At 36.9% G+C, this 15,793-nt stretch overlaps 1 protein-coding gene across 1 annotated transcript in view; it reads left to right on the forward strand.

Moving 5' to 3' along the window:
- The window catches only part of LOC111516782 (ATP-binding cassette sub-family C member 4), a 65,080-nt gene that overhangs the window by 28,920 nt on the left and 20,367 nt on the right, over positions 1–15,793 (forward strand). The window contains 2 exon segments of the mRNA XM_074179594.1: positions 6,824–6,970; positions 14,663–15,289. Coding sequence (XP_074035695.1) covers positions 6,824–6,970; positions 14,663–15,289 — 774 coding nt within the window.

The raw sequence follows: 15,793 nt of genomic DNA on the forward strand, positions 1-15,793 counted from the left end.
ATCGTATGGGCTACCAAATACTTCCGCCCATATCTCTTTGGACGAAAGTTCAATATAGTCACTGACCACAAACCCCTTCAGTGGTTATTCTCTCTGAAGGACCCCAACTCAAAATTGCTGAGATGGCGGATCAAACTAGAGGAATACGATTATACCATAATCTACAAAAAAGGCAAGTTGAACACCAACGCCGATGCTTTATCCCGTGTCGAAATCCACACTAAGGACACCAAAACCTTTTGGGAAGAATTGGATGACATACTAGACGAATCACAACGTCTAACAAATCAAAGTGTCACTTTCAGTGGTCAAGGAAACCCAGTAAGTCGTTGCCTTGAAACCCCGGATTATCAACCCTCTTCCGATATTTTGATGATTGGAGAACCCAATCTGGACACTGAATATTACCCCATCATGATTCCTCCTAACGAAATGCATGTAAATAATACGGACAACGAGTTACCTCCGAAAAGTCACACAGAAAATGACAATCTTTCTTTACAAGTTCAACCTGATACCGAACGTACAGGAGATGAACCCCTACCAGAACCCAGAATACACGAAGACAATGAATTACCTTCCACAGGTAATGGAAGAAATTACATTTCTTCACCATTGCAACCTAATATCGAACAAATAGAAGATGAACCCCTACCAGAACGCGAAAACCTTGAAGATGACACCATTCACTCAAATGCTGAACAGAACCCTGTTGTAACAATTCCAATAGCGCAGTGTGCCGTGAACCTAGGGCTCAATCAGTTGATTATAAGCTCAGTTCTCCATTCTCCGGCCAAACCTAAAACTACCATTCTGTTCGAGAAAAAGATGAGAATTCATGTACAAATATCGCAAAATAATACAGAAAACGATATTTTGAATTTTATCAAAGAATATGTCGCCCCAGGGGTGCAGTACCATGTCTATTTTGAAAACCCCGAACTTTATGAACCATTTTCGGCAACAATTCAAAAATATTTCAAGTGGCCCTCTATAAAATTCAAAAGGTGTACCAAAAAGCTTCTGGACGTTACAAAAAAAGAAGACGTTCAAGAAATTATCAAAAACCACCATGAAGGTAAGTCAAACCACCGCGGTGTTGACGAAACTTTCGCAAGAATTAAGGAAAAACATTACTGGCCGAACATAAAAGAAACCATTCAAACATATATTAATCAATGCCTTATTTGCCAACAAAGCAAATATGAGCGAAACCCCATCAAAATGAAGCTCAACATCACCCCTACAGCAACCAAACCTTTCGAAATCGTACATATGGATACATTCACTATCGAAAGTAGAAAATTCCTCACAATCATAGACAGTTTTTCAAAGTACGCACAGGCATACCTAGTCAACTCCTTGACAGGTACGGAAATAGCCGACAACCTCATTCAATTTTTTTCTCATCATGGTATCCCCAAACGAATTATCGTTGACAACGGTACCGAATTCAATAACTTTCTCATTTCGGAACTCCTGGCTTTACACAAAGTCGAAGTTCATTTCACATCACCACACCATCCTCAATCCAATGGAATGATAGAACGGTTCCATTCCACCATTCTAGAACACATTCGTCTACTCAACACTAGAGGATTTTTGAAAACCCCTCCAAAAATGAAAATGTTGTACGCAATTTTGGCATACAACCACTCTATACATTCGGTCACAAAACTCAAGCCAATTGACATCATAAGTGGTCACATTTCAACCAATGATCCTTTCAATATTGATATTGATCGGAAATTACTAAATGATTACACCAATGATCACAAGGAACGATCGAAACTCCTCTATTCCAAAATAAACTCGGATCTAATAAAGCAAAAGGAAAAGATAGTAGAACGAGAAAATAAAAAACGCGATGATCCCATTGTATTCAAAACCAAACAAAAAGTTTACGTGAAAAAACATATTAGGCAGAAGGATGCAAATAAATTTCAAAAACCAACTCAAATCAAAACGGTCGATCATACAATGAAAACAGTTTCTACAGAAAACCAACAAAAAATTCACATGGACAATTTAAAACGTCCCCTCAAAAAATACCCATCTCCCATTAAAAATTGATTAATTTTTCAGATTATCTGGAACTCTCGGACTCCAGGAAAATATATCTAAACAAAACCTAAAGAACAATACAGGACTTATTCCTCTCAAACTTGGAACAGCCAAAGTCGAAACGCACGCATATTCACTTATTCATTATTATGATTTAAATCCAATAATCGTGGAGGTAAATAAACTGAAATTCCATTCAAAAAATGTAAGGACACTTGTAGGCGGTCACAAAGACTACTCATGGGACACATCTAACTATTTAAAATTATTAGAATTTTCGGAAAAGGAGGTGACTGATAGACTCAACAATATTTTACCACATCCACTCAGAACAAAGCGCGGTCTTATAAACGGAATTGGATCCATTTTCAAGTCGATCACAGGAAATTTAGATTCCAACGATGGTGAAAAATATGACCGCCTGATCAAAGAATTACAAGATAATCAAAATAATCTAGTAACGAATATCAAGAAGCAAAACTCACTCTCAATCTCATTAATTGATCAGTTCAATAGTACAGTTCAGCAAGTGAAACATAACGAAAGGCTTTTGGAATCAAAAATTAATCAAATAGCAAAAATTGTTGAAAATCAAACGTATAAAGAAAACTCTATGTTTATTAAAGACATTTTGAATCAGATAATCAATACATTTGAAATCATAAATTCAATTTTGCAAGATGTTGAAAACTCAATACAATTTTCTAGACTGAACATTCTTCATCCTAGTATTATAAAAACAAAAGATTTGTTCAAAGAACTGCAAAAATTGAATAAAAACGTTGAGAAAGACCAACTACCAATTGAAATAAGTTTCGAGAATACTTTGCTTTATGAAAAAATTATTAGCCTCAAAAGCTATATATCAAATTTCAGAATAACCTATATCTTGCATATTCCAATTACCCATCCATCAAATTTCGATTACTATAACCTATTTTCTATTCCGATATTAACTAAGGGTCAGTTCAAGGCTGTTATACCTCAAAACAAATATTTGTCAAAAAACGAAAAATTGTATGCATTCTTGAGCGATCCTTGTTTGGAGATCTCCCATCGAACCTATATCTGCCCATCCACCAACATCAGAGAGCTGACAGAAGACAATCCATGCGAAATCCAGCTACTCAATGTCCAGAACACCTCCACTTGTAAGCAGACTGTCATACATTTATCGAGACCAGCCATTAGATAACTAGATAACTCAAACAAATGGGTTGTCCTCCTACCGGCTCAACAAACTACCAAACTCAAGTGCCAGAACCAGAACGAAATCGAGAACCTACTACCTGGAAGTTATCTATTCGACATTCCAATTGGATGCCAGTTATCCTGTGGCAACCAAATCATAACCAACGATCACCAAGTTACCAATAGTGAACCAATCATCTTACCAGACTTGGAAGAAGGGAAGCCAGAGCCACCCAAATCAATAGGGATCCAACTTGATGACCTGAACCTGGACGAACTTCATTCAATAAAAACCGCAATAATGGAAAACGAACCGATTATATCTTTCAAAGACGTAGCACATATCCCAAGTTTTTGGACGATGTTTATCTACTTGGTCCTAGTATCAATCTGTTTGTACCTACTGCACAAGAAGATTGGCTTCAGAGGGTGCAAAACCAATGGACCATCCGAACCAAGTCAAGATATCGAGATGTCTAGGGTTCAACTTCCTCGCTGACCCTCCTACGTTGAATCTTCGGGGGAGGAATTATATCGCCCGTTCCCATGTGAACCGCTGACCATGCTGAAGCAGAATCTCGCGATTCTGGGAAACTGATGTGCAAGCATTCTTATCTTCATGGGAAGAATACTTTTGTAATTCAGTTATAATTTTGCTCTCATACTGTTAACATCAATTTTTGTTAATAAAATTAATTTTTAAAAAAGGACTTTGACATCCGAAAGTTATATTTCACGAGAGAAATTGAGGAATGTAGTAGTGATAAAAATGCCGTTTTTTCCGCAAAAATATCGAGTAAATGTTCTTGATTTGTTTATAACTATTCAAGTAAATGCAACAAATTAGGTATCATTGGAAAGAGAATTTTGTACCCTTTCAAATGATATATCACTCGACCCCACTTTCCATTTGAAATTTTAGGGTTGTTACTCGCCCTCTCTAGGGGGTTGAAGGCACAGGTAGAAAAATACATCTAAAATGTCTCCCCCTCAAAAGCAAAATTGACCTGTTCGAGCATTTTGGCGTTAAGTTACAAAAAAAGGAGAAAAGCAAGGTGCATACTTTTCGTTGGACCACTCGATATATATCTATTTTATTTTATTTATTTCATTTTTTTACACATTTTTCAATTTATAATTTTGTGACATTATCCATTTCGTATAGTTTTATTTCTTTTCAATATTGTACATTGACGTTTTCCTCTCTTTCATTTGTACTTCTGCTCCTGTGGTTATACAAATCAATCTGAGTGAATGAAGAGATTATTATTATTATTATTATTATTATTATTATTATTTTTCACCGTAGTGTGCGCTGGTCAGGCCCTATCCCCCGAAGCCCCGATACAATCGGGAGGGTGCGCCAGCATAATCAACCAATGACCACTCTCCACACCGTGGGGTAAGTGATCATTGCGTCCGAGAATCATGTGCCCTGAGCAAACGCAGTGAGCCAAGAATGACAGCCTTCTGCATCTGTGCGACTAAGATTTCTGCCTTAGTGCGGCAAGCCGGTATGATTTTGAGATTCGAGAGTAGAGAAGACATCATTCCATCAAGGACTCCAATAATCAGAACGACCATCTTGACAGAGTGATCTGGATAGAGTCTGCGGAGTTCGAAGAGAAAATCTCGATATTTTATCCGTTTTTCCTCCTCTTTTCTGACGATATTCGTCTCGCCAGGAGCTGAAAACTCCACGACAAATATCGTTTTGGTCTGGTGGTCGAGAAGGACTACATCAGGCTCATTAGCTTGTATGAGCCTGAGGGTGGGGAACGAATAGTTCCAATAAATTCGGCACTTCTCGTTCCCACAACGGATTCAATATCCCCCGGAGCGTAGGGCAACACCGGTGTCTCGTCAATACCGTAAGAGTGCCGTAGATGGTAATATAGTACTCTTAGGGCTGCGTTATGTCGATGTATATAGGCCGAGACCTCATATGCTGGACATGCTGATAGCAAGTGCATTAGGGTCTCGGGCGTCTTGCGGCAGGCCCTGCACCTTGTGTCAGGAATCTCTACACCCATCACGCGACTGCGGTAGACTAAGGTGTTGAAGACACCATCCTGGCAAGCCATGATGAACCCCTCAGTTTCCGACTTCAGCCCACTCGACCTGAGAAAATAGAACGTCAGGCGCTTTGATAAGCCAAGGTCTTCAATGTTATTGAAGAAGACCCCATGCATCGGCTTATCCCTGTGTCTCCGCAGAAGTAAGGTGATCTCTGCGGCTTTTATCTGAGCTTTTTGCTGAACGGGTTCCAACTCGGTGACAGAGTTGTAGTCACCTCGTTCAGAGTCGAATAGTATACCGAGTTCATCAGCTGCTCGAGCGGCTCCCTTAGAAGAAATGCTCCAATTCCTGCTCTCTCATGGTCACGGGCCATACAGAGAAGGGGATCCGAACTCCTCACGACTTTACAGGCTGTATCCAGTACCATTCTGTCATGTAGACACTCCAAACTCAAAAGTCCACGACCTCCCTGTTGTCGGGGGAAGTACAACCGTGGAACGGACGATTTGGGATGCAAACTCCTATAGAGATGCATCATTTTTCGGGTTCTTACGTCGAGTTGATACAGCTCCTCCCGAGTCCACTTCACTACTCCAAACGAGTAGAGTAAGATTGGAACGGCAAGCATATTTGTTGCAGCTACTTTGTTCTTCCCCGACAGTTCCGATGACCAAATCTGTCGAAGTTTGTGCTGATACTTGCCGCGGAGAGAGTTTTTCACTGCAGTTACCTCTTGTGAGTGGCGTTGTTCCACCCCGAGGTAAGTATACGTTTCTCCGGCATCCAGATGATGTAGGATGCTCTCATCTACGAGCTGCACATCCTCTCCGTAGTCCACGCATCGTCCTCTTTTAAGATGGACCATTGCACATTTGTCTATCCCGAATTTCATACCGATAGCCACCCTCAAGGACTGATGAAGATCCTTCTCTCCAGAGGCATAAAGTTTAAGATCATCCATATAAAAGAAATGGGCGACCTTGTGCCTCCGGTTTTCGGGGGTGCCACAATTATACCCTCGAGTATTTCTGAGCGCAACGGATAATGGCAATAGTGAGATGCAGAAGAGAAGGGGACTGAGGGAATCACCCTGAAATACACCCCTTCTGAAAGTGACCCACCCTGTTTGGACTCTTGCTTGACCAGATGTTATGGTGAAGCGAGATTATTATTATTATTATATCACCCGTTCCCATGTGAACTACTGACCATGCTGAAGCAGAATCTCGCGATTCTGGGAAACTTATGTGCAAGCAATCTTATCTTCATGGAAAGAATACTTTTATAATTCAGCCTCAATTTTGCTCTCACACTGTTAATAGGAAATAATGAAAGTCTCTTTTTGAAGTGAAACGTCCGCCACATTGCACTCATTTGCTGTATCTTTGATTACGAACTATGAGAGACGTTTTGCAATAAACAATTTTTTATTTGAAAAAACTTTTTGTGAAAACACTTCACAACACACTTTATTAACTTTCCAATATTTACAATACCATACGAATATCAATCTAAAATGAAACTTATGAAAATATGTCTCTGTTACAAGGGTCGAATTGAAAACGAGGGAACATTCAACGACTTGATGGATACTGATAATTCTTACGCCAAGCTTTTCACCGCCGAACCTGACAAAAAACTCGAAGAAGAAAAACAAGATGATGTGGATGAATGGGCTCCTAGGAAATCTTTCCGAGTGAGTAATTCGCAAATGAAAAATTTCTTTGGTTCATTTATATGTGACTGCAACAAATGTACGAAATGGAGAAAAAAAATTGAGTTTTTTAGAGTCGTTCAAAATTATATGATCATGAATACAAACTATTTGGGTTATTGTTATCATCAATATGAACATTTTTTTCTCAGAAAAAAGGTAAAATTTTCTTTCACTACAATAGCTTGTCATTGAATCACCAATGGAGCTATTATACAGTGTGTAGAAGCCAAATGGGATAAATTAATTATTTCGGTTACTGTACAGCGTGGCTCACGGTCGATGGTAGGTTAGACGTTTGTGGAAAACGCAAAGCATGATTTTTCTGAAAATTTCACCTCTCACATTTCCTTTCCTGTTCTATAGATCTAAAATATTTTCAGCATTGCGGCGTTGCCACTTCCATCAAAAAGTCCTAGCAACTTTATTTTTTTAAATGGAACACCCCGTATATTAATACATTTTTGGAATCGCTCTAGTATTTTAATACTTTTTTGTTGAAATGTCCTATACCTATCTCTATCTGTTTTCGAGATGAAAAATGAATTGTGCTAAATATGGTCCAAAACATAGCCTTAATTGAAATTAAGTACATCAGTACTCTCAGTTCATGAAAAGTTGATATTTTGATGATAGTTTGGACAAACTCGAAATATTCAAATAACACCAAGAAATCGACTCCATATCATACAGGGCGTGCTAAAATTACTATTATTTCCATTGAGCATAAAAGTAGTCGAAAGTTCATTTTTTCAAATAAAACCCCCTGTATATTACTCGATAAATTGAAAGATGGTGAAAAATGCTTCAAGATGATATATCATCAAGTTTTCTCAATAAAGTCGGTTCTTCTAAAAACATTTTTTTTTAGAATTTGGATTTAGGTATCAGTGGATTTATCAAGCTTATAGCAGTTCGGTTACTTTTATAAGTAATTTACGAAGAGTTATCGACAGTGTTTCGAATCATCTTCCAAAATGAATGCAAATATCGATTATTCAAACGAAGTTCTTATGAAATTAGTTATTATACACATTAACAAAGCGATCAAGTCATCGTCAGAACGTGTGAAAAATTCATCCAAATGTATCCTGAATTAACACCAATGAACGAGAGGAAGTTTGTGAGGTTACAAAATAATTTCCTTAACTATGACTCAAAGTTTCCAGGGAACAACTGTACAAAAAATCAGTCATTTCTAGGTAAAAGGTAAGATTTTGTGGGCTAAAACATGTGAAAGTACAGACAATAACAGAATAGGATGATTCAAAATAACAAAATTGTAAACAAAATATCACATTTTTACAATAAATACTGAAAATGTTGTCCATTACATTCTAAACACTTTAAAATGTTTTTTTGTACGCGACTTGTGGTTGCTTTTTCAATTTCCTGGGGATCCAGATCTTCAATACTCCGCACTATTCGCCGTCGCAATTCTTCTTTGATAGGCACTGGACTACCCTTTCTTTTAAAACACCCCATACAAAAAAGTCAAGTGGCTTGAGATCGGGTGATCTCGATGGCCAATCCCACGGCCCTAAACGCCTAAACCAACGATCGTCGAAGAGTTCGTCAAGTTTCCTGGAAACTTACTGGGTGGAATGAGCTGGCGGTCCGTCCAGTTGAAACCACGAATTCCTATATTCCTCTAAAGGCAAATTTTCAAGAGAATCGGTTACAGTCGTCCTTAATATTTGGAGATATCTCTCTGCATTCAGTGTGTCTTCATGAATAAAAAAGCTAATTTTATTCTTCTTCAGAATACAGAGAACATTCAGGTCAAATTTTTTTGAAAACCCATTTCTTTTGTAAAATGAGGATTATGATCAGCCCAAAAATGTTTATTCCTTCTGATTGAAAATACCATCCCTCGTAAATTTTGATTCGTCGCTCCAAATTATTTTTGGCAAAAATTCCCGGTCTTCCTGTGTATGAATCAAAAGGGATTCACAAAAATGCATTCTACGTTCGAAGTCTTCTGCTTTTAGAGCTTGAACTTTGGTAAATTTATGCGGATGCATTCCGTGATTTTTCAAAATTCGTTGCACTGAAGCATTTGATACACCTAAACCATTTTCTGCACTGCGAATGGATATGCATAAAAATATGCCAAAACGTTAACAGTATTGTCCTCATTTGAAGTAACAGATTTTAGTAATGTTGAAGGCACTTTTAACATGGAGCCATAGTTAAGGAAATCATTTTGTAATCTTACAAACTTCCTCTCGTTCATTGGTGTTAATTCAGGATACATTTGGTTGAATTTTTTACAAGTTCTGGCAATGATTTGATCACACTGTCCGTGTATAATGAATAATTTCATAAGAACTTCGATTGAATAATCAATATTTGCATTCATTTTTGGCGATTTTTTGAAACACCGCAATAACCATTCATCAATTACTTATAAAAGTCACCAAACTGTCATGAGCTTGATATTTCCACGGCTACCTAGAAATCAAATTCTTTAAAAATTATTTTTTGTACAACTGTTATTGAAAATCTCTTTGATAGAAACACTTCAATCAGAACACCTACCAAAAAATCATTTAGAAAAGTTCACACATGCAGTTCGTGCTATTGGTAATATTAAATCCCTGTGAAGTTACTGACGATGACGAAGTAGTATTCAGTCCAACTGTAGAAAGTCCTTCATGACTAACCAATAATCCTCCTTAAAATAACGTGAGTTGGCGTATGTAATTGTAACATATGTCTTGTAATCCAAAGATCGTGTGTTTCAAATCTCATGGACCCTATATTTTTTATTTATCACCAGCAGTAACGTTATACAAAAAAATTTGTATGATACATTTGTTAAAAGTGATTTTATTTTGCTCGTGAGTTTGATCCACTTGCTGACGCTCGTTTTATCCCCACTCACAAAATAAAACGCCACTTTCAACACTTGTAGGTAAAACGTGAATAACTATTTTTCCACAAAAACGGCTTTATTAAGAAAACTTGACGATTTAGGTATAGGGACATGTATATCGTCTTGAAGCATTTTTCACCATCTTTCAATTTATCGAGTAATATACAGGGGGTTTCATTTGAAAAAATGAACTTTTGACTACTTTTATGCACAATGGAAATAATAGTAATTTTAGCACGCCCTGTATGATATGGAGTCGATTTCTTGGTGTTATTTGAATATTTCGAGTTTGGCCAAAATATCAACTTTTCATGAATTGAGAGTACTGATGTACCTAATTTCAATCAAGGCTATGTTTTGGACCATATTCAGCACAATTTATTTTTTATCTCGAAAACAGATAGAGATAGGTATAGGACATTATCATCAAAAAAGTATTAAAATACTAGAGCAATTCCAAAAATGTATTAATATACGGGTGTGTTCCATTTAAAAAATATAATTGCTAGGATTTTTTGATAGAAGTGGCAACGTCGCAATGCTGAAAATATTTTAGATCGATAGAACAGGTAAGGAAATGTGAGAGGTGTAATTTTCAGAAAAATCATGCTTTGCGTTTTATAGAAACGTCTAACCTACCATCGACCGTGTGTCACGCTGTATATATTTAAAAAAATCCTGAAATACGTCAAATTAAATTATAATTTTACATTCTTCAACGTAAAAATTCAACCCCTACTTGCAACTCCCTTCCAATGACAGGTACAACCCCCAATTTTTTAAATGGGGAGTATAGGTTTGTGATGTATCGTTTGAAAGGTATCTTCATTCCCTATTTAAAAATGTTATTGCTTTCAAGTTTATTGCAACAATCACGATAAAGTCAATTAAAATCTTGTGGTTACCGAAATTCGATAAAAACCACTCAAAAACTGAAATGTTAGGCAAAACGTAATGAAATGTAGAATACGAAAAGAACGATGAATGTTAACGAAGAAGATGTACAAAATGTTCACCGCGAACGTCTTGGAAATATACTTATCTCAAATAAAACTGTCTTCTACCATTATTTATCATGTCAGGCATGATCGACCTGAAAGCAAGCGTTATTCGTTCTTTAAAGTCATTCAAATCTGAAGCTTTAGTTTTGTACTCCGTACATATCTCCACAAAAAGAAATCTAATGATGAAAGATCAGGTGATCGCGCTGGCCATTCAATCGATTGTCGCTTCCCTATCCACCGATTGAGAAATGTATTGCCGGACATTAACACAGTAATATGGTGGTGCTCCATCCTGCTGAAACCATATCGTATTCACTGGAACTTGATGATTTCCTGGACTAAAATGTAAATGTGCTGAATTTGGAATGACATTATTAAGATTTTGAAGAAGTGCCAAATAATTATCGCCATTCAAGCTGCCCTCACTGAAAAAAGGACCGATGATATGGTTTCCTACAATCCCTGCCCAAACACTTACCTTTTGAGGGTATTGCGTGTGTTCTTCTCTTATCCAGTAAGGATTTTCCATTCATCAGTAGCGGCAATTTTACCGATCAGCATGACCGTTAAGAGACAAAGTACACTCTAATTGGATGATATTGGTATCCAACATGTCCATCATTTGCCCACAAAAATAAGTTCTTCTATCAAAATCGTCTTCCATGAGCTCCTGAGTAGGAAGCATTTCATTTTCTTTTAATATGTTTACTATCGATGTATGGTAAACATTGAATGTAGTGGATGCCTGTCTACTCGATGTATGTGGGTTTGCCTCAATCTCAAGCATCACTCATGGTATTGGCAGCTGCTTTATTATCTGCCCCACATGACCAAGCTCGCGAAATTACTTTTCTATTTTCAACACGCTTTTACTAGCTTCACCTGGATGTATGTCCCAAGTGACTCCCCTACTACTACCACTACTACTTCTATGGAAATAGACGTTGTGCTGTTGCCGCTGTCGCGGCAAAATATTTTCGATTTAATTGCTGAATTTCACGCAACTAGATCGGCGACACAAGTGGCAATTCTGGGCCATGTTGAGCTTGACCATACTTTGAGCACAAGAAAGTTAGCTTTTGTTTCCGGGGTGTCACGAACTAGCATTCGGCGTATTTTAAAAACCCACTAAATGCATCCTTGCAAGATTAAATTAACGCGAGAACTGAATGAAGATGATTTCGATCGACGCTTGCAATTTTGGGAGTTGGTTAGTGAACGAACGGTGGAAAATCTACATTTTGTTTCCAACATTTGCCTCAGTGATGAATGTTCTTTTGTCTGAATGGCACAGTTAATCGTCTTAATTGTCGCTATGGGGCTGATTCAAATCCTCACATTTTTCATGGAGTGCATACTCAACGTCGACAAAAATTAAATGTATGGGCTGGAATTTTAGAAGGCAATTCAACCAGACAAATGTATCTGGAGCTTCTGGAAGTTACTATCGATCACCTTCTCACTGATATTATTGAAAATGACCACAATTATCGGGAGGATCTGTTGATATTCCAACAAGATGTGGCTCCTCCGCACTATGCTCTGTCTGTTCGGCAGTATTTAGATCAGACTTTTCCGGATCACCGGATTGGGAGGCGGGGCATATCAAATGGCCACCACGATCACCAGACCTTTCGCCGTTAGATTTATTTCTGTGTGGTCATTTGAAAAGCAGAATTTACTGTACTCTTCCTGCATCACTCGAAGATTTACGGCAACGAATCACTAATGAATGTCGCCAAATCACTACAGAAATGCTCCACGATGTTCGAGAAAGTTTCCAGCAGAATCTCTATTATTGCATGGAAGCTGGAGGTGACCATTTTGAGCATATGCTAACATGAGAATAGAGTAAGTAACTTCGACTCTAAATTTAATATATTTCGTCCAAATAAAAAAAAAAGTACACTGTTGTTTAGATAATTCCAACATCTTTCAAACGATGTGCGGCACGCCCCCTATTCCGTATTAAAATTCCAAGGGTTGTTCACCCCTCTACTCCGGGGTTGAAGTGATGACGCTGTAAATGGGGAAAAACTGTCCCCCTCCCAATAAAAATCGACATGTCTGAGCGTTTTTTAGGATTTGCAAGATTAGTACCCAAAACCTCCATGTCAAGTTTTCGATGGCCCACCATGTATTTTTCTTTGTTTTTGTATCATTTAAAAAAATCAATAGAGAGGTATTTTTAGGTTAAGTGGAAGAACAGTTCAGTTGTTGAATTTATTCAAGAACTGAACTGAACTTCGCCTTTTATTTTCAAAAATTTTCTGTTGATGTATTTCCTCAATCTTGTTTTTTTTTTCAATTTTTTTGGAAAATAAAATAAAGACGATAATAAAGACGATGATTATTATTATTAATAATAAAGAGATCCATGCCAAGTATGATGATGGTATACAGGCTGATTCACGGTGATGGCACATTAGACGTTTCTGGTGAACCAGACAACGGATCACTTTGAAAATTTAATGGAGGGCATATTCGGACATTCTCTAGCCAACTAAAATATTTTCGACGATGCGGTGTTGCCGCTTCTATTAGAAAGCAGTAGCAACTTTGATTTTCAAATGGAACACTCTGTATATAATATTATTTTTGGAATCTCCAACAATTGCCCGACAACTTTTCTTGATTTCCCTATACCTATCTGTTACCGTTTTCGAAATAAAAATTAATTTCAATTTTTTTCTTCGAAAATCATGACTTCTAAAAATGCCGATATCTTTTAGTTAAGAAGTACTATGATATCGAAATTTGGTTTGGAGTTAGGTGATACTTGGACACTTCCCACGCGTCAGCCTAATCTCCGTTACTTCAATACAGGGTGGTAAAAAAATACAGTTTTTTCGTTTGCTTGAAAAAGTTGCTGAAATTTGATTATTTTAAATGGAACACCCTGTATATTATTGAAAATTCGGAAAGCTGCTGAAATTTGCTTTCTTTCTATGTATATCATACCTATACCTAACTAGTCAAGTTTCGGACTTATGAACATTTATTTGTGAAAATGTCCCTTCAGAATGGTATTTTCCATTCGGTATTTGGTAAGCAGGCCATGATTACTATTTGACAGTAGCGTTGTGACATTCTCCTAATAATATCGACATTTTCGTCACTTCAGAAGTTGCAAATACCTTCAAAACGATGGAATAAAACTATTCAAACGAAGTTCTTATGAATTTGTTTATTATTTTTGGACAGTGTGACAAAATTATCAGCAGAACATGTAGAAAGTTCAATGAAATGTGTCCGAATCTACCGCCAATGAACCTCAAGAAATTTATACGAATTCAGAACAATTTCAATGCATTTGGATCAACTTTAAAAGCACCAAGAAACTTGCCTCGACCCGTAACTTTCGAAGACAACCAGATTAATGTCTTAGCATATTTTCACGCATTTCCCGAGTCATCGATAAGAAGTGCTGAAGAAGAATCAAAGTTGCTACTGCTTTCTAATAGAAGCGGCAACACCGCATTGTCGAAAATTTTTTAGTTGGCTAGAGAATGTCCGAATATGCCCTCCATTAAATTTTCAAAGTGATCCGTTGTCTGTTTCACCAGAAACGTCTAATGTGCCATCCACCGTGAATCAGCCTGTATAAAAATCATGAGACATGAAACTGATTTTTCCCTTCCTTTTTTGTGAAAAGCTGAAAAAGTAGAAAGCCAAAGTTTTTTTTTACAATTTATCACAAACTCTATTCAGCGCATCACTATAATCAAGTATTCAGGATATTGAAACTCTATCTCTGAAAAAAAATATAATTACATTCAATTCTTTTTTCAGAAACGAACAGTTTCGGTAGTCAGTTGTTTGAGTGCTAAGAGCCTGATGGAGAGTGTTCATGATGACCTACAAGAAGAAATAGAAAGTGATGACGAAGAAGAAGAGATCAAAGTGAAAGATATGCAAGAAGAATCATCCAAGGGTAAAGTGTCTGGTTCCTTATTACTGAAATATCTATCATCAGGAGCCAATTGTTGTAACGTTTCTATTGTAATTTTCCTTTATTTCTTCGCGCAAATCTTTGGAAGTGGAACCGATTGGTTCATCAGCACCTGGACGAATATCGAAGAGTACCGAACGGCAACACAACTAAATGCTTCCGTTGAAATCACGAACAATTCACCACAAAGGCCGTTATTTGCGGAATTATCCACTAACACTTGTTTATATATTTATGGAGCACTACTTACTTGTTTACTGCTGGCTCAAATGTTCAGGTCATTTTCTTTCTATACTCTGGCAATGGTGTGTTCCAGAAGATTGCATAAATTTATATTCGAGGGGATCATAAATGCTACCATGAGGTTTTTCGACACAAATCCCAGCGGAAGAATTTTGAACAGAGTATCGAAGGATATTGGTGGTATTGATGAGATGCTTCCTAGAACGCTACTTGATGTTGGTCAGGTAAAGTATATATATGTTTTCTATAATATTCGTATTGTTGAAACAAAAACATGTATTGTAGAAATCTGAAGAAAATCCATCAAAATTTTGGATGGCTATTTTGCTTTCTGATTTTCCTTTCCTTTCAAGATTTGAAAATTTTTACGAAAAATAAAAATTTTAAATTTTATTGCAGATCACACATACGTTATTTTATATTATTGTTTATTTATTACACGCTTTATATTAGCTTCACCCTGTATGTATGATTTATTGTTTGTAACTCTCCTTGCTTGATGAATTTTACTGGTTCGGACTTCCATTGTCTAATATATAAATGATTTGAAATCCCTGAAACAACTAAAAAAGAAGAATTAAAAATAAATAGCTGTAAATAACAATTATATTAAGCAAAAACCTGAAATTAAATAATAGTGAAATAAAATACACGTAAAAATAAAACAATTGAACAAAAAATAGAAATAAAGAAATACAAATACATCAAATACATCATCCGAAAACGAT

The sequence above is a fragment of the Leptinotarsa decemlineata genome, unplaced genomic scaffold, assembly GCF_025532065.1.
Source record: "Leptinotarsa decemlineata unplaced genomic scaffold, Ldec_3_MD MMD2_P_RNA_scaffold_14, whole genome shotgun sequence".
NCBI lineage: Eukaryota > Metazoa > Arthropoda > Insecta > Coleoptera > Chrysomelidae > Leptinotarsa > Leptinotarsa decemlineata.